The 24,656-nt window shown below is 63.8% G+C and overlaps 2 protein-coding genes across 5 annotated transcripts in view; one reads left to right on the top strand and one right to left on the bottom strand.

Annotated features, from left to right (window-relative positions):
- The window catches only part of SPHK1 (sphingosine kinase 1), a 54,041-nt gene extending 41,984 nt beyond the window's left edge, over positions 1-12,057 (top strand). Inside the window, exons 1-6 of one of the 3 annotated variants that reach the window (XM_080678410.1) lie at positions 7,626-7,797; positions 9,695-9,898; positions 10,244-10,396; positions 10,477-10,571; positions 10,648-10,763; positions 10,986-12,057. In XM_080678410.1, the coding sequence (XP_080534536.1) occupies positions 7,788-7,797; positions 9,695-9,898; positions 10,244-10,396; positions 10,477-10,571; positions 10,648-10,763; positions 10,986-11,784 (1,377 nt within the window). In that variant the 5' untranslated portion in view covers positions 7,626-7,787 and the 3' untranslated portion in view covers positions 11,785-12,057. Of the gene's footprint in view, positions 1-7,625; positions 7,798-8,801; positions 9,223-9,694; positions 9,899-10,243; positions 10,397-10,476; positions 10,572-10,647; positions 10,764-10,985 lie in introns of those variants that run through there. The other 2 variants (XM_080678411.1, XM_080678409.1) reach the window with 2 other exon arrangements.
- A 744-nt stretch (positions 12,058-12,801) lies between these two features.
- UBE2O (ubiquitin conjugating enzyme E2 O) overlaps positions 12,802-24,656 on the bottom strand; it is a 38,424-nt gene continuing 26,569 nt past the window's right edge. Inside the window, exons 4-18 of one of the 2 annotated variants that reach the window (XM_080678544.1) lie at positions 23,569-23,666; positions 23,075-23,138; positions 22,371-22,514; positions 21,879-21,988; positions 21,607-21,757; positions 20,916-21,388; positions 20,190-20,344; positions 19,822-19,934; positions 19,604-19,732; positions 18,871-18,963; positions 17,434-18,130; positions 17,041-17,177; positions 15,220-15,423; positions 15,075-15,132; positions 12,802-14,969 (exon numbers count right to left, since the gene is read on the bottom strand). In XM_080678544.1, the coding sequence (XP_080534670.1) occupies positions 14,299-14,969; positions 15,075-15,132; positions 15,220-15,423; positions 17,041-17,177; positions 17,434-18,130; positions 18,871-18,963; positions 19,604-19,732; positions 19,822-19,934; positions 20,190-20,344; positions 20,916-21,388; positions 21,607-21,757; positions 21,879-21,988; positions 22,371-22,514; positions 23,075-23,138; positions 23,569-23,666 (3,297 nt within the window). In that variant the 3' untranslated portion in view covers positions 12,802-14,298. The remainder of the gene's footprint in view (positions 14,970-15,074; positions 15,133-15,219; positions 15,424-17,040; positions 17,178-17,433; positions 18,131-18,870; positions 18,964-19,603; positions 19,733-19,821; positions 19,935-20,189; positions 20,345-20,915; positions 21,389-21,606; positions 21,758-21,878; positions 21,989-22,370; positions 22,515-23,074; positions 23,139-23,568; positions 23,667-24,656) is intronic. The other variant, XM_080678545.1, reaches the window with a different exon arrangement.

Here is a 24,656-nt window from a genome sequence, read left to right as displayed (position 1 = left end):
GCTTGGTTCCCCATTCCGTTTGGAAACAGTGGGTTTCGGAGAGGGCGGCTGGGACCAGCTGGTGGTGCCTCCAAGGAGAAACGCCATCTCGTCTCAGCCCTGCCCCCTTGGTCAGGACTCCGGGGCGGCGAGCCCAGAGGACGAGGGACTCTGCTCTGGGAAATGGCCCTCCTGTCGGACACACAGCATCGCTCCGCTCCACGGCGGCTTAGGGGCACACGTGGGCATCGGTTAGTGCCCCTTGCCCTCAGCGCCTTCCCCGCCCAGCTGCCCAGCTGCCCGGCCGCCCGGTATAATCCTGACCACCGCCTGTGGGTGTGTCTGGAAAAGGCCGAAGGGTTTGACCCTCAGCAGGGAGCCTCGGGGAAGGCGATTTCTATGATGCCTATTTTGGGGTGCAGGGGCAGGCCGGGGTAGGCAGGCCCGCTCCGGGCTCCGCGTCCGGCGTCCGTTTGGTGCTTGGAATGGCACCGGGGGTTAGACCCAAGGCGTCAGACCAAAGTTGGGTCCAGCAACCTCGGTACCTGGGTTCTGGCTGGGAAAGAATTCAGAGCCAAGACCCAAACTGTAAGAGAAGATTTCCTGGGTAAATCCCAGAGGAGAAGTCATTCCTAGAAGAAATGGCCGTAGGAAGCAAGTTACAGAGGCAAAGGAGGGGCCTGGGAGCGGGGGAGTGAGCAGGCTAACGATGAGGTGCTGGGGACGGGGAGGGGGAGGGGGCAGGGTGGGGGAGGGGACGGTGAGGGTGAGGGGGAGGGGACGGTGAGGTGCTGGGGACGGGGAGGGGGAAGGGGAGGGGGAGGGGACTGGGAGGGGACGGGGAGGGGGCAGGGAGGGGGAGGGCACAGGGAGGGGAGGGAGCGGGGAGGGGGAAGGGAGGGGAAGGGGACAGGGAGGGGGAGGGGACGGGGAGGGGAAGGAAGGGCAGGGCGTGCTCGGGAGGGAGAGGCACTGGGTCCAGTCCTAAGGGTTTTAAGGGTGGAGAGCTTAGGGGAGGTCCCGGGGAAGATCTGAATAGAATATTCGGCAGCTTTCCAGCTGTGCCCGCTCAGGGTCCGGGTCTCCCCTGACCGACTGGTCAGTGCCAGGGGGTCATTATCCAGTGCAGCCGGGCCCGAGGCAGCCGTGGGGCCCTGGTCTGGTTTTGCTGCTTTTCTGGGCCTGGAGCTGAAATACACCTGAGGCCGGAGGTTGCCTTGGGGAGGAAAGGCCGGGGTCCACACGGCATGACCAGCGATCGATGTGCCAGGGAAGGAAAGGCCGGGGTCCACACGGCATGACCAGCGATCAATGTGCCAGGGAAGGAAAGGCCGGGGTCCACACGGCATGACCAGCGATCAATGTGCCAGGGGAGGAAAGGCCGGGGTCCACACGGCATGACCAGCGATCAATGTGCCAGGGGAGGAAAGGCCTCCCTGGCCGTGAGGTGCCCCCTGCAATTGGCCTTTGCTAGGCACCCAGGACTGTCCTCCGTGCGGACTCTCTGTACCTGGCCCATCGGCCTGGCTCTGCTCATGTGGGCGCTCTGCCCCCCTCCCGTCCCTCCCACCCCCAAACTGGCCTGAGGAGCGCCAAGGTTTGGATGTGGCCTCCGGGGGCCCATCGCGTGGCACCCTGAGCGTGTTCCCAGAGGTGGCCTGTGCTTCCCCCCTGGGGCGAGGGGTGAGGGGTGAGGGGCGAGGGGTGCGGGGCGAGGGGCGAGGGGCGAGGGGCGCGGGGTGCGGGGTGAGGGGCGAGGGGCGAGGGGCGAGGGGCGCGGGGCGAGGGGCGAGGGGCGAGGGGTGAGGGGTGAGGGGCGAGGGGCGAAGGGTGCGGGGTGCGGGGTGCGGGGTGAGGGGTGAGGGGTGCGGGGCGAGGGGCGAGGGGCGAGGGGTGCGGGGTGCGGGGTGCGGGGTGCGGGGTGAGGGGTGAGGGGTGAGGGGTGAGGGGCGAGGGGCGAGGGGTGAAAGGGGTGCGGGGTGCGGGGTGCGGGGTGAGGGGTGAGGGGTGCGGGGTGAGGGGCGAGGGGCGAGGGGTGAGGGGTGCGGGGTGAGGGGTGAGGGGTGCGGGGTGAGGGGTGAGGGGTGAGGGGTGAGGGGTGAGGGGCGAGGGGTGAGGGGCGAGGGGTGAGGGGCAAGGGGTGCAGGGTGCGGGGTGAGGGGCGAGGGGTGAGGGGTGAGGGGTGCAGGGTGCGGGGTGAGGGGTGAGGGGTGAGGGGTGAGGGGTGAGGGGTGCGGGGCGAGGAAGGCCTTCGCCTCCCCCGGGCTCAGAGGGGCGTCCACCGCACCCCGTGGGAGCAAACAGCCCAGGTCATCCGCACACGTGCAGGGCCCGGTGGCGGCTGCGTCCAGCCCACCGTCTGTTGGTTTTGGGAACGACCCAGGGACCAAGCTTTGGAGACGTGAAAGCAAAAACAGCGCCTGCCGAAAGCCCCTGGAAAGCTGGGCCACGCCCATCCCGAGGGAGCGGGAGCGGCTGCTGAAGGACAACAGCCTTCCTGCGCCCTGCCCGGTGCCCCTGGGGGGCTGCCCTGCCCTGCCCGGTGCCCCTGGGGAGCTGCCCTGCCCTGCCCGGTGCCCCTGGGGAGCTGCCGAGGTGAGGCAGGCGCTGGGGGCCCCTCTTCCCTCGAAGGAGGACTTTTACCTGCCGCCCCCCCCCCCGCCCCGGGCTCGGAGCCAGGAGAAGTGAGCGGGGAGTGCCAAGTGCAGGGGGCCTGCCTCCCCTCACCAGGATGTATCTGGATGCAGGCTTGGGTTTGGAGACCAGGGGAGCGGATGTCACGGATGTCAGGATGTCACGGGGCGGTGGAATGTCCCTGGCCCAGGGCTCCACGTGGCAGGCCTGGTCCAGCCTCACCACAGGGATCAGCAGCAGCTGGCCGGGGAGGTCACGTGACAGGATCTGAACGGGCCACGGGCTTCGGTTTGGTCCCCAGGGGGCGTGCCCTGTGGCTAGTAAGCCCTTCCTGTCCAACCGAGCGGGGAATTCTGGCCCCCCATGCACGGGCGGGCCGGTCCCACCCCTTCCTCAGGTGGAAAGTCCTGCTTTGCGAGCCTGGAATTACTGTCGCCAGGACCGCAGCTTCTCCCGGCGCGGGGGGCGGGGGGGGGCGTTTAAAAATGGAATCCGGTTTCCGATGTGGGGACCTCCGTGGGATGAGCCAAAGACGACGGCGAAGGCTACAGGATCTGAGCAGGAGTGTTGTTCAGCCCCACACGGGTCTGGGGGACAGCAAGTTCCCGGTGTGTGTTGACTTGGTCGTGCCGGGAGGTGGGGTGTTAGAAGGAAGGTTCTGCTGCCAAGCAGGACGCAGTCCCCGGGCTCCCGCCCTCCCCATCTGTGGTTGCAGAGTAACCGCACCACAGAGATGTCCACGTCAAAATCCCGAACCTATAAAAAAAAAGGGGAAAAATCCCAAACCTATGAAAGTTGAACGTGACCTTATATGGCAAAAGGAACTTCGCAGCTGTGATGAAGTCCCAGCTCTTGAGATTGGGAGGTTATCCTGTTGTTGTTTTTAGGGGGGCCCTGCTGTAATCTCGGGGGCCCTATGAGGGGGAGGCAGGGAGGTGGGAGTCCGAGACGATGTGAGAGCAGAAGCAACAGCCGGACAGAGGAAGTCCTGAGCCAAGGAATGCAGGCGGCCTCTGGCATGGAGAAGAGGCGAGGCCACTTTGACCTTGGCCTTCAGAGCTGCAGGAGAGTAACTTTCTGCAACAATAGGAACTCATACGCCAATACGAAGCTCCGATTTGTTCTTCCAAGCGCCGGGGAACAGACCCGCCGGCTCAGAGGCCAGGCCTGCCCTCAGCCTCGGGAGGAGGTGAGAGGTGGGAGCGGAGGCAGCAGAGCAGCGGGCGAGCCTGGGCCAGCGCAGACCCACGCCGCCTCCCAACAGCGCGCACGACAATGCTGGGAGGTGGTCCAGCTTCCAGGCCCCCCACACCCATGTCAGCACACACTACCTCCCCTTTTAAAGACACAGTATTGCTATAAATGTATATATTTTATTTATTTTTTGTTAAAATTTTTTTATTGATTTCAGAGAGGTAGGGAGAGGGAGGGAGAGATTGAAACATCAATGATGAAAGAGAATCATTGATCGGCTGCTTCACGCCCCCTCCTGGGGACCGAGCCCACAACTCTGGCATGTGCCCTTGACTGGAATGGAACCCGGGACCCTTCAGTCCACAGGCTGACGCTCTATCCACTGAGCAACAGCAGCCAGGGCTAAATGTATATATTTTAAAATGTTTTTATTGATCTCAGAGAGGGAGCGGGAGGGAGAAATAGAAACATCAATTATGAGAGAGAATCATCGATTGGCTGCCTCCTGCATGCTCCACACCGGGGACCGAGCCCGCAACCTGGGCATGTGCCCTGACCAGGAATCGAACCATGACCTCCTGGTTCATAGGTTGATGCTCAACCACTGAGCCACGCCGGCCGGGCTGTTATTATTTTTTTTTTATTATTAAAATGTGGTACATTAATTAACACTAGAGTCCTCATAACTTATTGGTTTTCCCTCCCAGAGTAATTGGCATTTGAAACAGGACATGCCCCAGAAGAGAATGCAGGCCCTGAAAGAACACGTCTCAGCCAACTCTTGCAGGGAGAAGGCCACACGATGAAGGCAGAGATCAGGGGACCCATCGACAGCCAAGGAACCCCGGAGATTGCCGGCAACCACCAGAAGCTGGGGAGAGGGCCGGTCAGAGGCTCCTCGCAGCCTCCGAAGGCACCGCCCCGCCCACACCTGGATCTCAGACTTCCGGCCTTCGGACCGTGGGACCGTCAACACCCGGGAAGGCACCGTTTGTGGTCCTTGGTCACGATCCGGGTACAACTGCCCGAGACAGGTGCGGGGCAGGCAGCTGGAATGAGCGGAACGGGCGGCCTTCAGGGCTTTCGCACCGAGAGGGCGCGGGAAGGGGATTGCCCCGACCCCCAGCCAGGAGGAGCTGGCCTGCAGGTGAGGGCAGGCGGGCGAGGTGCACGCGGCCATGTGGGAGGCAGCGGCCACAGGCAGGAAAGAGACCTGGGTTCCGGCCTCAGCATGGACAGCCACGGTAACGAAGAGCAGAGCTAAGCTCACCCACCACACACTCTGCAAGCAGCTAAGAGTCCCGAGGGCTGAAACCGGTGTGGCTCAGTGGATAGAGCGTTGGCCTGTGGACTGAAGGGTCCCAGGTTCGATTCCGGTCAAGCGCATGTACCTTGGTGGCAGGCACATCCCCAGTAGGAGGTGTGCAGGAGGCAGCTGATCGATGCTTCTCTCTCATCGATGTTTCTAACTCTCTCTCTCCCTTCCTCTCTGTAAAAAAATCAATAAAATGTATTTTTTTTAAAAAAAGAGAGTCCCGAAGGCCTGGTGGCTCTCCTGGCTCCCCGCGTGGGGCCGTGTGGTGAGCAGGCATGGCCATGGCATACTCAGCCCCTCATTGGGCGCCTTATGTGCCGCGCCAGCTCAGCCAGGTACGGTGAGCCTGAGAGGGGGCAGTGAAGGATTGAGAAAAGACAGACAAGAGAATGAAAGCTGGGTCTGGGTGGGACGCTGTCCTCTCTGATGGAGAGACAGAGACAGCACCACAGACTACAAGCCGTGTCTTCATGTTATAGCCGATGCCACGAGGCAAAGTAAGGGTGTGGTCAAGATGTTTACACCATTCTCCTGCGTTTCCATCCTCCTCAATTGCATGCACCTGGACTTTATCAAGCCCACGTCACTCAGGCAGGTGGGGCCACGTGTTCGGAACATAGGTTCAAGCTGACAACTCCAGCTGTTGGCTATCATTGTGCTGGGAGGCTCTGCCCCCCAAGCTGGGACTTGCACGTGGCCACGAGAGGACTGTGCCCTCTCATTAGCCCGAGGCTTGAACCTGTCCAGACACTACAGCCGCTCTCCACAGGGCAGCCCCACCATCCCAGCCCGGAGCAGCCACCAGCATCTAGGAAGCGCGAAGTGGTGACCCACCTCTGGGGCTGTCCTAGAACCCAAGTCTGAAAAGAGGTTGCTGGCTGGCCACGTCCTTTCCCTTGCAGCCTCCTGGGCAGAAAGGACTGGAGGTCAAGGGAGGTAGCTCGTAGCTTCGGGGAAGGGAGAGATGGCAGGAATCCTGGCCGAACAAAAGCAAGTCATCTGCCACCTGGCAGCCTGGGCTCCCAAGCTTCCAGAGCTGAGGCGAGGCCCCGTGAATGCCTGCTTTAACAGAAGAACAAAAAAGGGGGTGCTCAGGTGTGTCTCCCTGGGGAGGCTGCCCAGAAGCAGGAAGGGGGGGTGGGGTGGCTGGGGAAATGGAAAGGCAGTTTCTTTCACTTGTGAGACCGGTATTACCTGCGCGCCAAGCTCTGGGTTGGCCATCAGGTCAGATCAAACTGATGCCAGGCCCGTGATGGGCCTGGCCGGGCACAGCGTGGCTTTGAAGATGCGTCCTCTTTCCCGGGGAGACTGCAGCTGGGTTACGGGGGCAGCTCGGTGGGAAGCCACCCGCCAGGCCAAGGGACACCCCACTGGAGCATCAGGGCGGAGGCGGGGCAGCTCAGCCTGGGAGCTGGGGGCCAGCGCTCCTGGCTGTGCTTCTGACCACTGGCCTGGAGCCCGGACAAGCCCTTCACCTCTCAGGGTTTCGGTTCCCCATTGTCAAAAGGGGAAAAGCATCTTGCTCTTGCCCAACCCCGTCTCTTGGGCCAGAGATGCTGATGGGCGAGTTCCCAGAGATGAGAGTTCTTGAGAGGGGGGCTGAGAGGCAGCCTGGACGGGGGGTGGGGGGGGGAGGTGGATGACAAGAATGAGGGGGCAGAGCGGAGTCCGGAGATGAGGGGGGGGCAGGAGGAGAGGCTGCAAAGAGGACAGAGGAGCCATTGTGTGGATCAGAACTGGGGCCAGCGGGCTTTGCCCTTCACCTCCTCCCACGGGGTCGCCAGGCCGCAGAGAGAACCCAGCAGGCGCCGGCCTCCCCCGCCCCGCTGCGTTTCTAATCACCCCCACCCGGCCCCCCCGCCTCCAGGGGCTCCAGCCTGGGGTGGCGGGAGGAGGAGAGGGATCCTGTCCCATCGCAGACTCAGGCACAACCATGTCTTCCCATTCCAGAGCCTGTTTCTCATGTGACCCCAAGGTTTAAAGGCGGCGGCTCCGCAGGCCTGATGGCAGTGCCCCCCCCACCCCCGAGAGAGGGGGAGGGAGAAGAAAGGGAGGTGCCCGGCCGACTTGTCCGGGAGCCCCATCCCGCGTCCCGCCAAAAGCCCAGACTCCGACCCCTGCTCGGGGTGGGGGTGGGGGGAGAGGGCACAGGGGAGGGGGGAAATGAGGGCGTGATCTGGCCCCCGGGTCCCACGCGGAGCCCTTTCCTCCGGACGCCGCTCGGGTCCCGGCGTCGCGTGACCGCGGCACTGCGGCTGCGGCGCTGCGCTCGCCTCCCCGCCCGGAGCCCTGGGGGTGGGGGGTGGGGTGGGTGGGGGCTGGGATATTCTACATCAGACCTGGGCGGGCGCGGCGCTGCCAGAGGGCGGTGATGCCCCAGGTCCCTCCCCTCATTCTGAGTTCCGTGGTTTCCTCGTCCGTGAGCCCGTCGCTGAGTCACCTTCCCGGAATGCGCTCGACACGCTCCGGACACAGCCAGGAATGCCCGGGGGCGGCGCGGGGCGGAGACGCGCACCGCGGTGTCGCGCGCGGAGCCGCCGGCCGGGGACTCGCGGGTCCCCGCCTGCCCTCCCCCTACCTGGGGACCCTCGGGCCCCGCCCAGGTGTTGGGAAGCGCGGCCGCCGAGGCGTGACCAGACCTGCGGCTTCTCGATTTTAAGGGGTGATGAGGAGAGGTGTGTGCGGGCCGCGTGGGGGCAGGTGCGGGCGGGTGAACTCGGGGTACCCTGGGCCCGGACCACCTCGGCCCCCTACGGGGGTTGGCTTTTCCCAGCGTTGGCCCTGCCTGCGCAGCTCCTTCCCCAGGTCCCTGCACACCACCCTCCGGAGAGGTGACCGGAGCTGGTCGCGGACACGTGCGCCCGTGGCTATGTGGCTCACACACTCTAACACGCGTCCCTCTGCCTCCATTGAAAACTCCTGCACTTTTGCATCTTCCGGCTGAGCCGGTGGAGGGCGAGGGCCACGCCCCCGAGGCTGGGCTCTCCCATCCCGATGCGGACCCCCCGGCCGATTGACACCCCCAGACTCCCGGGTTGGCGAGGGGCGGTGGGCCGGACCGCCGGCCGCAGGAGCAGCTGCTTTGGCCCAGAGGAGCCGCGAAGATGCTCGGATGTTCTTGACAAAGGCCCCCCTCCCTATCGCAGCCCCCGCCGGTCTCCCACCCTCCCCGGGGCGGCGCGCTGGGCTGCTTCGGCGTCCGGGAGCTAAAGTAACGCTCTGCGGGAGGACGGGGGCAGCGGGAGACACCCCGGTACGGGCGGGGCTTTGGGCCTCCCGTTCCCAGTGGGTTGGAGCCGGGCGCGTGAAGGGGGCAACCCGTCCCGGCTGCTACGACTTTGGGCGCCGCGGCGAGTTCGCGAGGAGCCTGCGCCGCGCGTTCACCTTCACGCGCCCGGAACGCTGCGCTCGCGGCGCGCCGCTCGTGGCCGGGTCCGGGGCTTGGGCGGCGCGGATAACCTTCGCCTCTCCCCCGGCCGGGCTGCGGCACCCCCTTTACGCCGGTCGCCTGCTCCGAGCGGCCGGGGTGCGCAGTCACGCCCGGGACCCAGCCGAGGGTCTGCTGGCGGCTGAGCCGCAGGCGCGGACTTGCGGGAGGCAACGCCGTGAGACGGGGAGTGGGCGGGCCCCAGCCGCGCCGGGTCCTCCCCCTGGAGCGCGCGGAGCGCGGGGCGGGGCCAGGCCGGGCGCGGAAGCTCGAGCCTTCTCCGCATCTCGGCGAGGGGCGGCCAAGTTGAGCGAAAAGTTTGAGGCCGGAGGCAGCGAAGCCGTGGAGTCGGCGTTTATCCCGCCACAGTTGCGCCTCCGACGCGGGGCTGAGCCCGGGACGAGCTGCTCCGCTCTAGGCCACTGTAGGGAACCGAGGTGGCGCCTCCCCAGCAAACCGGACAAACTGGGTAGGGCCGGCCGCCCGCCCTGCCTTCTCTCGGCTCGTGGCTCCTGGGCGGCCCGGAGAACTGGGCCACGTATCGCGTGGCCTCCGCGCCCACTCGGCTGAGGGAGGCGGCGGCTGGCGGCCGGGCTTGGGCTCAGTCCTCGCGCGATCCCGGCGCTGCTCCCACGATCGCGGCGCGCGTCCCGGCAGAGCCGGGCCATTGAAGGTGCGCGCGGCTACCCCGGCCATTCTGGAGCTGGGGTTGGGGATCCAGCGACCAGGATGGCTTGGGGCTGGGATGGCTCGCCCCAAACTTCGTGCCCCACGGTGTCAAGTTCTGGGATTTTACGTCACTGGACTCCCCTCCCCCTGCAGCCCCGGGGGAGGGGGTGTGAGGTGACTGGTCCGACGGAGGGAGCCGCGGGGCTCTGACTCACCCGTCGGGCCGGAACCCCAGGCCCCGGGAAGAGAGCCGTCGGCACAGCGGTTGGCAGCTCAGTTCCAGGACGGGAGCGCCCGGGGTGTCACCGCGCCTTGGCTCGCTCTCTGGACCTTTCCAAAAACTAAGTCCCGGACCTCCGAGCCTTCAGCGATGCCGAGGCGCGCTGCTCCCTGCGCGGGGTCCGAGGATCTGGCTGCGCGCCCCTCACCTCGGGGAGCCGCTCCGGACTCCGCCAGCGCTGTCTCCTCTTCCTCAGATCCGGCAGCCGAAGGGGATGATGCGGGTGTCCCCACAGCCCGGACTCCGGGCGGGGAGGGCGAGCCCCACAGCCGGCACCGCGACGCCCGCCTGGGCAGCACCGATAAGGAGCTGAAGGCAGGAGCGACCGCCGCGGGCAGCGCCCCGACAGCGCCGGGGAGCCCTAGGCAGCCGGAGCTGCGGGTCGAGGTTATGGATCAAGGTTTGTGGGGGCCGGGTGGGGAAGAGCTATAGGGGGTCCCTTCTCTCCCTAGCCAGGAAGGATGCCCATTCAGCTGGACAAAAGAGAGGGGCTGGGGACGCTGGAGAGAAACGCTGTCCCTGGTGAGGCCGGAAACTGGCAGGGCCTGAACCAAGGACAGGGATGTCAGGGGTGCCCTGCTCCCCCTGGAGCTCCCTGCTGGAGGCCGCTGCCTCCGGCTAGCCTCTCCTGCATCAAGTACCCGGGTATTTCAGGCACCCGTTTCCATCCCGGTACCCGTGCTGTGACCCCGCGCCCCCTAGTGGCCGGTTGGGGACTCGGCTTTTTCAGGTTTGTTTTTTGCAGCCGGTGGTCCCCGGAATCTGCTCCCACGGCCCTGCCGCGTGCTGGTGCTGCTGAACCCGCGCGGCGGCAAGGGCAAGGGCCTGCAGCTCTTCCGGAGCCACGTGCAGCCCCGGCTGGCCCAGGCTGATGTCTCCTTCAGGCTCATGCTCACTGGTGAGTGCCTCCCCCAGGTGGGCGGTAGCGGAGCCCCCCCCTGATGGGAAGCCGTAGCCACCTGGTCTGCCCCCTCCTAGAGCGGCGGAACCACGCCCGGGAGCTGGTGCGGGCGGAGGAGCTGGGACGGTGGGACGCGCTGGTGGTCATGTCTGGAGACGGGCTGATGCACGAGGTGAGGCCTGCACCTGGGGGCCCGGCGTGGGGGGCGGCGCGGGGCGTTCCAGGCTGAGGCCGCTGTGCTCCCACAGGTGGTGAACGGGCTCATGGAGCGGCCCGACTGGGAGACCGCCATCCGGAAGCCCCTGTGTAGCCTCCCGGCCGGTTCCGGCAATGCACTGGCAGCTTCTCTGAACCATTATGCCGGGTGAGCACCCAGGGCCAGAGTGGGCCTCCGTTTCCTCTCACTGCGGGCCCACTGCCTGGGTTTCTTTTAGGAAGTCTCATCTGCGAGGGTAACTTCCATTCCCTCTTTGCTGCAGCTCCCACCCTCAGTTCTGGGGCCCTCTGGTGGCTGCCTCTACCTGCCCTCCCCCCCACTCCCCGGGAGGGGCTCTGCAGAGGATGCATGAGCCCTTTCCCCCCACAGCTACGAGCAGGTGACCAGCGAAGACCTCCTGAACAACTGCACGCTGCTGCTGTGTCGCCGGCGGCTGGCGCCCATGAACCTGCTGTCTCTGCAGATGGTGTCGGGGCTGCGGGTCTTCTCTGTGCTCAGCCTGGCCTGGGGCTTCATCGCGGACGTGGACATCGAAAGTGAGAAGTTTCGGCGCCTGGGGGAGATGCGCTTCACTGTGGGCACCCTCCTGCGCCTGGCAGCCCTGCGGGTCTACCGGGGCCAACTGGCCTACCTCCCCGCAGAACGGGTGGTCCCCACCGTGCCCACCCCCGCTGCTCTGGACCAGCAGGGCCCTGTGGACGCCCACCTCGTGCCCCTGGAGGAGCCGGTGCCCGCTCACTGGACTGTGGTGCCCGAGCAGGACTTCGTGCTGGTGCTGGCGCTGCTGCACTCGCACCTGGGCAGCGAGATGTTTGCTGCCCCCATGGGCCACCCAGCGGCCGGCGCCATGCACCTGTTCTATGTGCGGGCAGGCGTGTCTCGGGCCATGCTGCTGCGCCTCTTCCTGGCCATGGAGAAGGGCAGGCACATGGAGTGTGACTGTCCCTACTTGGTGTATGTGCCCGTGGTGGCCTTCCGCCTGGAGCCCAAGGATGGGAAGGGGATGTTTGCTGTGGACGGCGAGTTGATGGTCAGCGAGGCTGTGCAGGGCCAGGTGCACCCCAACTACTTCTGGATGGTCAGTGAGCCTTCATCCCCTCTGGAGCCACAGCTGCCGCCACCCAGCCAGCAGCCTCCGCAGATGCCACCTCCAGAAGACCCCGTATGACCCCTCGCCTGGCTGTGCCTTACTGTCTACTTAGTGTAATCTGCGCTCAGGACCCTCCCTCCTCCCCCAGGGAGGGCCTGTCCCCGCTGCCGTGGGGAGGACTCCCGTGGGGAGCAGCTGTGCTTCAGAAGGACCTGCTCTGCCCGCCAAAGGCCAGGCTGAGGCCTTGGGCCAGGGGCCCAGCTGGTTTACCCATCGGGTGTGGAAGCCACCCTATTGTTCTGGGAGCCCCACCCCGTGAATCAAATCCAAATAAAGTGGCATTGCCAGCCTACTGGTCTGATCCCGAGGGGAGGGGAGGGAGTGGGGTCTTGCTCTGGTCAGACTCTAGTATTTAATGTAATGCCCAGGGTGCCTCTTGGATTGGGTAGTCATTGTGATGGTGAGCACAGGCCCAGAGCTGGTCCAGGTATCTGTGCAGGGAGTAAGGCCCAGCCCCCAAGCCGATTATACCCCCTTCTCAGCCACTAGACACCACACAGTGGGCAGCCAGCTCAGAGCTAGTATGCCAGTCTTACCTAGACACAGTCTCAGCGGAAAGGGAAAATGCCTCAAGGAAGGGACAGGCACCTGTTACCTTCTGAAAGAAGCCTGTCATCCCTCCACTGAGGGCTCTGGGCTGTGCGGCCTCCTCCGCCCCATCCTTGTGGGCACTGTTGGGCAGCAGTTAAAAGGAAGCAGCAGGGAGGGGCAGATGCCAATCTCCCCACTGGGCAGCCATTTTGGCTTACAGCCCAGGCAGGCGCTCCCATGCCAGCTCCCCAGCACCTGGAAGGCGGCCCACGTTGCTGAAACGGGCTCTAGAACACACACAGCCCTGCCCAGCGGCAGGCACACTGGCCCCCCGAAACCCGAGCTCCTCGGTGACTCCTGGGAATGCGGAAGGCAGGCACCGAAGCACCAAGGGCAGGGCCAGCTGCCGGGGCCGGGCCTCCCGCCAACAGGGTCTCTCCCCGGGGAGGGTGTGAGGTGCCCGGGGGGGGGGGGGGGGGGAAGAAAGGCGACAGAGCCCACATGAATGGCAGAGGCAGGTTTAATGGTGCCACCTTGTCTTTTTGTACATTGTAATGAGCCAAACCAAAAAAAAAGAAATGCAAGTAAAAAAAGGTTTAATCACAGCACTTTATACAGATCTTAAGCAGTAGGCATTCACGTCTCCACACGCACGGCGCCCTGAAGCACGGCCCGCCGGCCGCTCCGGGTGTTCCTCGCACAGGATGCGGCCGGGCCCCCTCCCCCGTGGCCGCTGCCTGCCGGGCGGAAATGGCACAGCTCAGGTGAGGAGCCAGCTTGCGGCGGACAAGACGCATCATGCTTTGGCTTCTCTGTTTTGTGTTTCTAATAAGAGTTAATATCTTTGCTTTTGAAATTTATTTTTTTCCAACCTTAAATATTACATACATACACCAAAAATTACATACCTGCACTGTGCTCAACAGCGCCCTCTTAACCTGGAGCTTCACATTATCAAAAGCTTAGAAAACGTGTAAACCTCTGGGCCCGTCTCTGCGAGGGAGACCCCCCGCCCGCCACCTCTCCCCAGACGGAGCCTGCGGAGTCGAAGGGAAGGGCTGACAGGGCCGCCTCCTCACGGGAGAGGGCTGGCTCCGTGTTCCGAGCTACAGGCCACCTCCCCGCGTGAGCATTTGGTAGTGGGAGGGGCAGAGTCCGTGGGAGAGGCCCCAGCGCGGCCCAGGCCCTGATGTGCTGCTGCTCCCGCCTCCGGGGTCCTGGGACGGGACTGAGTGGGGAGCGGACGCTGGCTTCGGTTCAAGCAGGCGAGGCCGTGAAGCCAGAACTGCCCGCCCAGCCACGTGGGCAGGAAGAGCAAGGCACCTACAGCTGTTCTCCCAGCAGCTCCCAGGCCTCACTGCACGTTAGTGGGAGCCACCGCCTCTGGGTGGCACCTGAGCCCAGCCCGGTCTCCTAGAGAGCAAGTTCAACAGGCCTGCGGGCTGTCCTGCGGTGCCTGGGCCAGACAGAGCCAGGCGTCGGTGACAGTGGCTATAGCTCCCAGGGGAGGGTGTGATGCTGGGGGCCAAGGGAGGACCTGGAGGCAGTGGCCTGGGACATGGGGAAGCTACAATGGCACTGAAGAGGCTGACAGGGACCAGGGAAATGGCCGGAGCAACCCACACTTCATGCAAGGCACGGCCCCTCGTCCTGCTGCTCTGCAAAGCTCGGGGCCCCGGAGCCCCCGGAAAACTCCACCTTCCACCCGAGAGGGAGGCGGCAAGGGGACAACTACCGACATCCCGCCGGGGGTGAGGGTGGGAGTGGACCGTCAGCAACAGGGTTCAGCCGGCTTCGCACAGGGCTCGCCTGTTGGAAGATTGCTTCCCAACAGAAATGGCAGCATCTCGAGAAACTCCTTGCACGTCAGCTTCAAACTCACCCGGGGGGAGGGCAGGGGGCTTGCAGGGAACAGAAGAGAGCGGGAGGGGGAGGGCCTGGGGGAGGGAGGGAGCAGGTGCTGGCCTCTCCCACCACGATCCTCCTTCCTCGGGGCTGGCGCTACTTGTCGTCTGTGCTCTCAGGCATGCCGGCCTCGATCAGAGCGGCCCGGAACTGGGCCAGGACGCCCCGGATGCTCTTGATGAACCCCTTGGAAAGCGGGAAGAGGGGAAAGCCGATGTCAGGGTAGCCGCTCTTCTCGGGCAAGAAGCTCCGGTAGCTCTTTCTCCGCTTCTTTGGTTTGACACTGGGCGGCACCGAGGCGTCCGGCGCCGCCTCCGAAGCCTGGTCTGTGTGGTCCCTGCTGGCTGCGGCCGGGCCCTGGGCGCCGCCCTCCGAGTCTGAGCCTGGGGAGGCCTCTCCAGGGGCCAGCCCGCCGTCCTCGGCTTCCTCCCGGCCGCTGTCGGAGAGCTCGGCCATGCCAGGCGGCCCTGCAGAGCCGCTGTCCTTGGCGATCCCGTTGGGCAGTGCCTGGGCCTGCTCCAGCAGGGCGTGCGTCTCCAGCCAGGACTCGATCCGGTTCACCAGCCGCCAGCCGCCGGTGCTGAAGTGCTGCCGGATCTCCTGCTCGAAGACCTCGGCCGGCCGCCGCACCAGCTGCGTCATGGACTGCACCACGCGGATCAGCGCCATCTCGTTGTAGCAGCGGCTGTTCTCGTAGCCCTCCTGCAGGCCCCGGTCGCTGTCAAAGCCGGCTTCGTTGTAGTACGGTTCGTTCACCAGGATCAGCCCTGCGAGGGGAAGCCCGTCAGGACCGGCCGACCTCAACCCCAAGGGGACGGCCAGCGCTCTGCCCGCCAGGCCTCCCATCAGCACCCGGGCCCCACCCACTGTACCTTGGATGGAGATGAGCACCTGGAGAAGGCTGGATTTGCTTGTCCACCTCTCTGTCCCCTGAAACGCACAGCACTGTCACCTCTGTCCCAGACACCACCCCGATGGCCTGTCCCCCATCCTGACGGGTGCTGGCATGGGACTGACCTTTCCGATCCAGGTGCCCAGGAGGCTGACACACACCTTCCCATTGTCATACAGGTTGGGGTTCAGACGGCCACTGCACTGGGAGAGGTAGCAGAAGTGGGGGGGCACGGCCGGGTAGATGTTGGGGAGCTGGATGTCAAACAGGTAGAGGCCGTCCTCATAGGGGGTGCGAGTGGGGCCCTTGATCAGGGCTGAGAAGAGGTCCTGGAGGAGGGAGGCCGTGGCTGGCAGGGGCTCTGCACACAGGTCGGGTTCTGCGCTTCCCCAGAGCATGGCAGGCACAGAGCAGCACCTGCGGCTCCCCACGCGGCCGGTGGCAAGATGCTAATGCAAACCCCGCCCGCGCCCCCCTACAGACCCACCTAGCGTCTGTGACCTCCTGGCATAAAAGGAATTTTCCAGATTTTATTTCTCTCTAACCATTAGTTTGGAAGGCTTCCTCAAACACCGGCCCTGACCCAGGCCAACAAGGCCAGAGCTATGACCACTATCCGGGGGAAGGCCGCGCCTGCTTTCAGGGAACAGGGGACGGGACGGGAACGCCAGGAGGACGTGTGGGGAGAGCCACACAGACACCGAGATCCGTGTCACGTGGGGATGGGGCCAGTGGCCTGCCGGTGAGTGACGGGACGTGAATGCTCTCGGAGCCACTGTGGACCTCAGGTTCCCGCGTCCCTTTCCCTCTGAGGGAGATTTGGGGAAAAACAGAACGAAATAACAACAAAAAAATACTACTCCCTTCTCCCTCAGCAGAGGCTGGTTTTCAAAAAGACTTTTCCTAAAAGCCCTGCCCTGTGGCTGGGGCCGCGGGGCCGCCTGAGCAGCACCCTGTGGTCCTTTTTGGGCCGAGCTGGGGCCTCGGTCAGACTCCAGCTCGTGCCTCAGGGTGCCTGGCACACAGGGGCCCAGCAGAGGTCTGCTGAACAAGAAACGGGGGAGGGGGGAGGGGGAGGGGGCCTTTTCCCTCCGGAATAAACGAGGAAGCAATGACACAGCATGGGCAGCGTGACTCAAACCCCAGGCCCGCCACCAGGACGGGGGAGCACGATGTATCACACGAGGGCTATTCTGTGGCTAAGAAGGATGGAGACTAGCCAGTATGAACCAGCCTGGGTAGGTCTCGAAATTACCCTGCTAAGTGAGAAAAGCAAGTTACAGGTGATGGGCACGGTGCCACGCTATTTATGTAAAACAAACCATACGAAATAGCTGGTGTTTATGACGATGCGTGAGAATGTAAAATATAAAAAACATCATCCGTAAGGAAATGCACCAAACTCCTCAAGTCAGGACCCCGAGGGCCAGGTGGGCAATGGCCAGAGGCAACCTCAGCCTCTTCTGTAATGGGCTAATTTTTCAGAAAGACGTCTGGGCCCTGGCTGGTGTGGCCCAATAGACAGAGCGTTGGCCTGCGGACTGAAGGGTCCCAGGTTCGATTCTGACCGGGGCACGTGCCCGGTTGCGGGCTCGGTCCGTAGTGGGGGGGCGTGCGGGAGGCAGCTGATCAACAGTTCTCTCTCATCAGTGATGCTTGTCTCTCTCCCCCTCTCCTTTCCTCTCTGAGGTCAATGAAGACATGCTTAAAAAAAAGAAGACGGACTCGGGTAACAATCATATAACAATTACATAACGTAAGACCAACTTTAAAACAGAGGGAGGAAAGCAGCAGCCACCTGGTCTGGGCCCAGGTGTTGGACTTGGCCCCGACCTGACAGAGCGTGCTTCCCGCCTCATCACGAGTGTGGGCGGCCTCTCAGTGCCATCAGGCCCGAAGGCCAGGGACCCACAGTGCCCATCTGCGCCTGCCCACGGGCTACTTGCCATTCTGTCCTCGAAAGTCTTGACCGCGATGCCGTCGGGCAGCGAGGTGGCCAGCAGCGCCATCTCCTTGCGCACTGCACTGAAGAACTTCTTGGCCTCCGGGGGCTGGAACTCGATTTTCTTAAAAGAATGATTCGCTAGAGGGGGAAAGAGAACGTGCAATCCCTGATGCAAGGCCCGAGCACGCCACCTAGAAGGGCAGCTGCCGTGCGTGCTCCCCAGACAGGGGAGCAGCCCCCCTATCGGCCCTCCCCCCACCCCACCGTCTCTCCTGCCACCAGGACTGGTGGCCACACAGTGACGTGCCTGTCCCCCCGGCCCCGGAGCAGCAGTGGGGCTGGGAGGGGAGTAGGCTCTGCCCCCAGATCTGTAAGCACCAAGGGGGGAACTCACAGGGCGCAAACTCCAGCACCGAGAAGACCTCGCCCTTGGCGCTGGTGAAGGTGACGCCGGGCTTGCCGCCGCACTGCTGGCAGAGCACCGGCGTCTCGCTGGGCCACTCGGCCTTCCCGGGAGACTGCGCCTCGGGCTTGTCCTCCTTGCGCTCTGCGTCTGGCAGGGCCTCCATCTTCTCCTCCTCCGCGATGGCCACGTTGTCCAGGGTCTTCTTGAGGTTCTCCTGCAGCTTCTTGATGTCATCCAGAAACTTCTTCTCCCGCGTCGGCCTCTCGGGCTCCACCGTCGGGGAGGTGGGGGAGCCCGTCAGCAGCTGCTCCACCGTCATGTTCTTGAGGCTCTCCAGGATCTTGATGGCCTCTTTCAACTCCCGGAAGCTCTTCGGGGGCCCGTCCTTGCCAGCCTTCTCTATCAGCCCGGCCACCGGGGCGGCCATGGCCACAGCCCCCTGGATGGCGGCCGTGGCGGCCTCTTCGCTGATCACCACGCCCTTGTCCTCCTCGGGGGCCGCCGGCTGTTCGGTGGGCGGGATGGGGGGCTCCTCTATCTTGGGGTGCTCGTCCTCCACCAGCCCATTGTCCGTCTCCCAGCTGTCACTGTCGTCCTCCCACTCATCGGAGGACGCCCCACTGGTGCTGCCTTCCACCGAGTCGTAGTCCGACTCCTCGATCTCAGACTCGATGTTGTACAGGTGCTGGGGACAGACGGCACCTCTGAGAGCTCTGCCGGCACCAGGGGCCCAGCCCTCGGAAACCAGAGGCCGTGGCAGCCACTCCACCCTCCCCTCCTCCTCTGGGCTCTGCAGGTGGCTCTGTATGTCTCTGGGAGGTGCCTTCCCCTGCTCCATCCCAGCAACAGCACCGGAGCCCCAGCCAACAGACTGCTCCTCCCCCTGTGGACTCAGGCCAGAGGCCCGTGTGGCTACACTAGGAGCTGGACATGCCAGAGGAGAGGGCGGTCCGGGACAGCTGGCCTGGGTCACACGTGTTGCCACCCTTAAGGAGGGGAGAGCTGGGCCTGAGGATGGCTCGACCACGGAGGTGAAGGAATGGCACTGAGAACAGCCCTGAGCTCAGAAGCCCAGCAGGTGCTGAGCGGGCGGCTCTTCTCGTTCCTTAGTTCCCTGGAGGGTGGGCGGCTCTGCCACCCTCGGGACGGAGCCTGCATTTCCTCAGCACAGTGAGATGGGGCCCAGGCCAGTCAGGGAGGCCTGCGACGTCCACACGCACCTGGAGGCTGCCAGGCGGGTGAGACCACAGAGCTGGGTGAGCGATGCCGCCTCCCTCTCAAGCTTCCCCTGGAACTCTGCCACCCATAAGAAAACGCCTCACCAGGAGGTGAGGACTGGCCCCCGGCCCCCGAGCGGAGAGGACAGGCCAGGCTTCCGGCCCCGCTGCCGCAGCTGAGCGGTCTGGGCGTGGATCAGGGCTGTACCTGGGGCAGGATGATGGTCTTGGAGTTGTCGGCCCACACCACCTCCACCTTGCTGCTGACGTCCACGCGGGCCACCTGGCCAACCGACGGCTGCTGGGAAGACGGACAGGGTCAAAGGCGCAGCCCTCAGGAGGGGTGAGGCCAGCACCTCTGAGAGGGAGTGCCAGCAGTGGGTGGCAAGGGTGAGGCCGTAAACATGGGAGGGAAGTGGGCACCACCTGGAGGCGGCCAGTGAGTAGCTCAAGCACAGGGCCCTCTGGCTCAAACACCTCCAACGTGCCCCGTGCCCCGAGCTCCCACTCCGTCTGCCGCCGCCGAGCACACCCTCCCTCCCGCAGGTCTTTCCCGGCGTCCTGTCCCTCCAGATGGGCCAGCCTCAGGCCTTTTGCTCCTACTCTTCCTCTGCTGGAGCCTGCCCGACCACACCCACCATCCCACCGGCGCTCCAAGGCCCAGCTCAGACGCCACCTCCCAGCCTGGCCTGGGTTCCTGCGGCGCTCGTCACACCACGGGGCTTAGGACGAGGAGAGGGCTTCCCTAGCAACTGCACCGGCTCGGGCCGCTGTGTGAGCCCAACCTGACCCTGACGGCAGGTGCTGGGGTGGAGGGGCAGCTTGGGATGAGCCAGAGGACTTGAGGTCTGGTCTCCCGGAGCCACCTGGTGGCACCACCAGGCACTGCAGCTGCTGCACAGGAGGGGCAGCTCCGGGAACTTGAACTTGGGGGTGCCTACCTCATCCTCCTTGGGAGGAGCTCCGTCCTCAGTGTTGCCGATGCGGATGACGATGTCGGTTGTGCGGAACCGGAAGTCAGGGTGGTCAGCAATGTCATAGACGCTCACGTCTTCCTCTTCTCCAATCAGCTGGGCACAGGATGGGCTGTTGTGAGCCCAGGGCCCTGCGCCCAGCCCACCAGAGCCCCCCTGAGGAGGAAGCAGGGCTGCACACTCACCTCCACGTCGTCCCCGCTCGGCCGCAGCTTGAACCACTTCACCACGCAGGTGCGGCCCACGTGGTCCCCAGACTGCACCACACCGTAGACAGCGGGGTCTGGGCAGCTCTGGACTAGGGAACCAGAGAGCACACGACTAAGGAGCCCTGGTGGGTCGCCTGCCACCCTCTCTCCCACCCACTACGTGTCAAGCACCGCAGGGCACAGAACCCAGGTGTTCCCTGGCTAGGTCACGAGAAGCCAGAAAAGGCTCCCCCAGGCCTCTAAAGAGCGGCCACCTCACAGGGAGTCTCCTGACCTGAGCCCTCCTGCCCGTTCGCCAGGCCCGCCAGCCCTCAGTGGGAACGGCCGCCTGGAGCCGGCACTACCTCGCTTGTCCACCACGAAGTCCCCGGGGCAGAACTCGTTGTTGTCCAGGTGGTGCACCGGGAAGAGGTCGTTGGAGCGGATGTTGCACTCGACGGAGCCGTCTTGCCACATCACGTCTGCTGAGGTCATCGTGGTCACCACCTCCACCGCCACCCTGCAGGGGGCCAGTGAGCCAGGCCAGGCAGAGGCCTCCGGGGGCCAGGCAGGCACCCTTCCACCCTCCCTCTTTCTCGTGGGCTCGGTGGCCTGAACCTTCATTCCCGACAAGGGGGACAGGCCAGTGGGTGCTCACCTAGAGCTTCCACGCCCTATGACCTTCCTGAGAACATCCCGTTTGGAGAGCTCAAGTGAATGGTCCCAGAGGTCAGACTCGGGGTCAAGGCCACCGCCCCACCCTCTGTCTTACTCTCAGATCTCTCCTTTCCACCCGGGCCAACCCCAGGCACCTACATCATCTCAGCTGGATACCACGAGCCTTTACAGCAGGGGTGAGTTAATTAAATGCCTGACCAAACAGAGCAGGCCAATTTTTAAGTTGATAATTAAGGCCCACAAATGATGTCCTAAGTATCCAAATTGCCCTTGGCAGGGAAAAGGTCCCCACCCCTGCTTTATAGGGTTGCAGACCCTGTGTGTGAGCCCGAGTGCGCACATGGCGGGTTAAGGGGATGATCCCAGGCTCATCCCTCAGCCAGGAGGGAGGGCGCCCTGCCCTCTGGGGGTACCTGTCGCCCGGCTTGAAGTCCCGGGTGATTTTATTCTTCTTCCTCTTGTGTTTTCGCTTTAAGTTCTTGATAGACAAGGGGATGCTCTTTTTGCGATTCGTGCCACTGCCACTCTGGGAGGAGGTAGTGGAGCTGGCGGAGGAGGTGACGGAGCTGGTGTCGTCCGTGTCGTCGGCAGCCTCGTCGTCAGCGTCCTGCTCGGCTGAGTGCAGCCTGTCGTCTCCGCCCTCCTTCAGCAGGAAGGGGGGCAGCGGCTCGCCCGCCTCCAGGGCCTCCTCGGGGCCCTCGTCCTGCATCTCCCCGGGGCTGGCGGAACCGTCGGGCGTCTCCTCAGGGCTGGCGGACCCCGTTTCACTCTTGGTTTTGGCGCCCCCCCTCTTGCCTGGCTCCTCCGCGAAATGGTCCCTGGAGCACTGGGCATCGGGGGAGCAGGACATGATCCTCACAACCTGCTTCTTCAACAGGCGCTTCACCTGCGAGGCAGAGCAGGAGGGAGCTGTGGCCACGGCCTGGCGTGCCCTGCCTGCAGAGTGGGGCACCCAGGCAGGCTGACCCCAGGCAGCGTGGTCTGGGGACTGACAGCTGTGTACACCTACGTGGCCTGCCAAGGTCACCAAGACTGCCCCCATGATCTGAAGCACAGACCGTCCTGCCAGTTCTCAATGCCCACCAGCCCAACCCACGGACATACCTTCTTGGCCATGGAGCCCTCCCCCTGGGCGCAGTGCTTCTCCGGGCATTCACAGGCGATCTTGGCCAGCTCTACCTTGGCCGGGAAGACAAACAGGCAGCGCTCCCCCAGCTGCCGCTGAGCATGGTCAAAGCACCCGAGGCGCTTCACCCTGGGAGGGAGAAGCGGGGCTGGGCCAGCAGTTCTCGGCCCCCATCGGCGCTGTGGCCCGGAGTCTTGCTCGGGGCCCGACCCTAGGGTTTCTGAGGGGGTGGCGTGCTGGAACCGCTCACCTGCCTAGGTTCTCCTGGGTGATGACGGAGGGTGGGGGGCTGACGCTGTCCGTGCCCCCTGGGCAGAAGCTCTTGGTAATCCACGTGACTTTCAGTTCCACAACCTGCACCTGGGCGGTGAGCACGCAGGGCCATAGGCAGCGGGCTCTGCAGCTCTCCCTCTAAGCAGCGGCCAGAGCCCACCTGACCTCCAGGGCAGGAGTCGGTCTTCAGGGTTCACCACGACGACGCCCCAGAGCAGGCCCCACCTGTCACTAAGGCCCCAGCCTGCGATCCCTGTCACCTCCTCAGGGCCCAGTGGACCTGCCACTCCCCACTTCCCACCTTGCTCAGCCTGGGTCGGTCAGGCTGGGGGACATTTGCCTATTGGTCACCCCATGACCACAGCCTGGGTTCTCCTTATCCTCAAAGCCCTTTCAGACAACAGGGTCCAGAGGCCAACAGGCTCAGCTCCAGGTCCCACCCCCCCGCCCCGCCGGCCCCCAGCCCTACCTCTTCCACTACCACCCGGAACTTGCTCTTGGTGCTGAGCACGGGCTTGACTCCCGACAGCCACTGGACGCTGGAGAAGATCTTGGCGGGGCCGATGAGCACCTGGCCCGGGTAGAAGCCGTAGGAATCGTCGAAGAAGAGACCCTGCAGGATTCGGAGCCAGAGGAAAGTGCTCGTGAGCAGTGCCTCCTCGTAGGGGGGGGGGGGGGTGCTTCCCATGCCACCTTCAACCCCAATCCTCGCCTGCCCCCCTCGCCTAACACCTGACACCTGCCCCCAGCAAGGCCTCCACGGTCCCTAAAACAAACCCCAAGGCTCCAGAGCAGCACAAGCTCAGCCACGCCAATGTCACTGGTTGGAGGACACTTGGGGGACTAAGGCTCTCGAGGGCAGGGGCCCCCACCCTGTGTGCTCGCGTCCAGCGCCCAGCACACTTCTTTACAGACGGCCGTAAACTCCTGTTCTAAAACGTCGCGCTGCACTAACACCGCATACACGCTGGACAAAACGACAGAGGTCTTACAGGGTGACATGGGCGGTGACAGAATATAGAGAGAGGTCCTAACCCTCTCTGCCCCTTTCTGGGAAACCACCGTGCCCAGAAGCAGCGTTTAGCCTGGGCCGGCCACAGCTCTGCGCTAGAAGTCCTTTTCCTCCACAGCCCAGAGAACAAGGAACATGAGCCGCCCCCCCCCAACACGTACTGAGTCGCTGACGTGTGGGCAGACGTCATAGAGCTTGGCACCGTCTTCTGTGTTCATGGAGCACCTGGAACAGTGGACACGGGCGTGGTGACCACGCGGCACAGTGACCGAGCCGCAGGGGAAGCCTGGCAGCCAGGACCAGGGGATGCTGATCCGTATCGGCAAGAGCTATCCCCACGCATCAGTGTGTCACGTGCCCTAAGATGGCACAGTCCCTCCTCCGTGCACAGCTCAGCCTCTGGCCTGGTCCAAATAATCTCCTAAAACGAACAAAACCCTAACCCGCTCTCTGAGAGCCCAGCACCATTCAAATGTCTAAAGCACAAGCTCCCACAGATACCCTAAGTGATGGTGCTTCTCTCCCCAAACCAAGACGGGCCAGGGCCAGAAACTGGGAGCACCAGGCTCCGGCGATAAAGAGGCCCCAGGTCAGGCCGCGTGCCCCCGGCACCTGCCGCAGCGGCCGCGAGGAAGCCCGCCCTGGGGGAGCATACCTGGCCCCATTGGACAGCTTCAGGATGATCTGGTTCTTCAGGTCGTAGACCTTCCCCAGCCAGCAGTCATAGGCGATGTAGTCCCCATACATGAAGGGCTGCGGACCAGGACACGGGGTGTGAGAGGCGGCAGGCGGTATGGTGACCAGGGCACCATCCGCTCTGTGCTCCACGGAGACGGGAGGAAGGATCTACACGGCTAACTGCCCGGACGTGGACTGGTCAGTCCTGGCCTAGCAACTGCTGCAGCCAGCAGGCTTCTCCGGGTTCTAGGCTGCACCCAGCTCCCCTTCCCAGTGGGAAGGCTGCCAGGCGGGGCATCCATGGGTGTAGGACTCCTGAATGGAGTGGGCTGAGGAGGGCAGCTACACGCACAAGGACGTGAAGTAGTTTAAGCACATAAATGTCCTGAGGAGCCAAAACCGGTTTGGCTCAGTGGATAGAGTGTCGGCCTGCAGACTGAAGGGTCCCAGGTTCGATTCCGGTCAAGGGTATGTACCTTGGTTGCGGGCACATCCCCAGTGGGAGGTGTGCAGGAGGCAGCTGATCGATGTTTCTCTCTCATCGATGTTTCTAGCTCTCTATCCCTCTCCCTTCCTCTCTGCAAAATATCAATAAAATATATTAAAAAAAAAAAAAATGTCCTGAGGATGCCGAGAGCCAAGCTTCACCCAACTCCTGTTTCAGTTACACACAGAACAGGTGCTGACACCTGGATGTGCGCACACACACATGTATGTCTGAGTTCTGTCCCGAAAGGGCCTCGGCAGTCGGCACGCCCAGCACACGTGCACATCGTGGTTTTGAAACCTGGCTTTCTGCTCGGAAGGCACCAGGGCTGCTTGGAGAAGTGACTGACTCTGGGGCTGGACCAGAAAAAGGACAGTCAAAAGGCCACAGACGCCAGCTTGAAGGGGCTTCTACTGGCCAAACCTGGGATCATTTGAGCAACAAAACAAATAATGGCGGTGATGGCTCCTAGCCAACGGAATGAGACAGGAGCCTCGGGGCCCACACTGATGTCAACAGTGCATGGAACAGTAAATGAGCAGAAGGGTTACTGCTTGAAAACGCTCGTCCATATAGCA

The sequence above is a fragment of the Plecotus auritus genome (genome assembly GCF_963455305.1).
Source record: "Plecotus auritus genome assembly, chromosome: 7".
Lineage (NCBI taxonomy): Eukaryota > Metazoa > Chordata > Mammalia > Chiroptera > Vespertilionidae > Plecotus > Plecotus auritus.
This window is presented reverse-complemented; position numbering and strand designations above follow the sequence as displayed.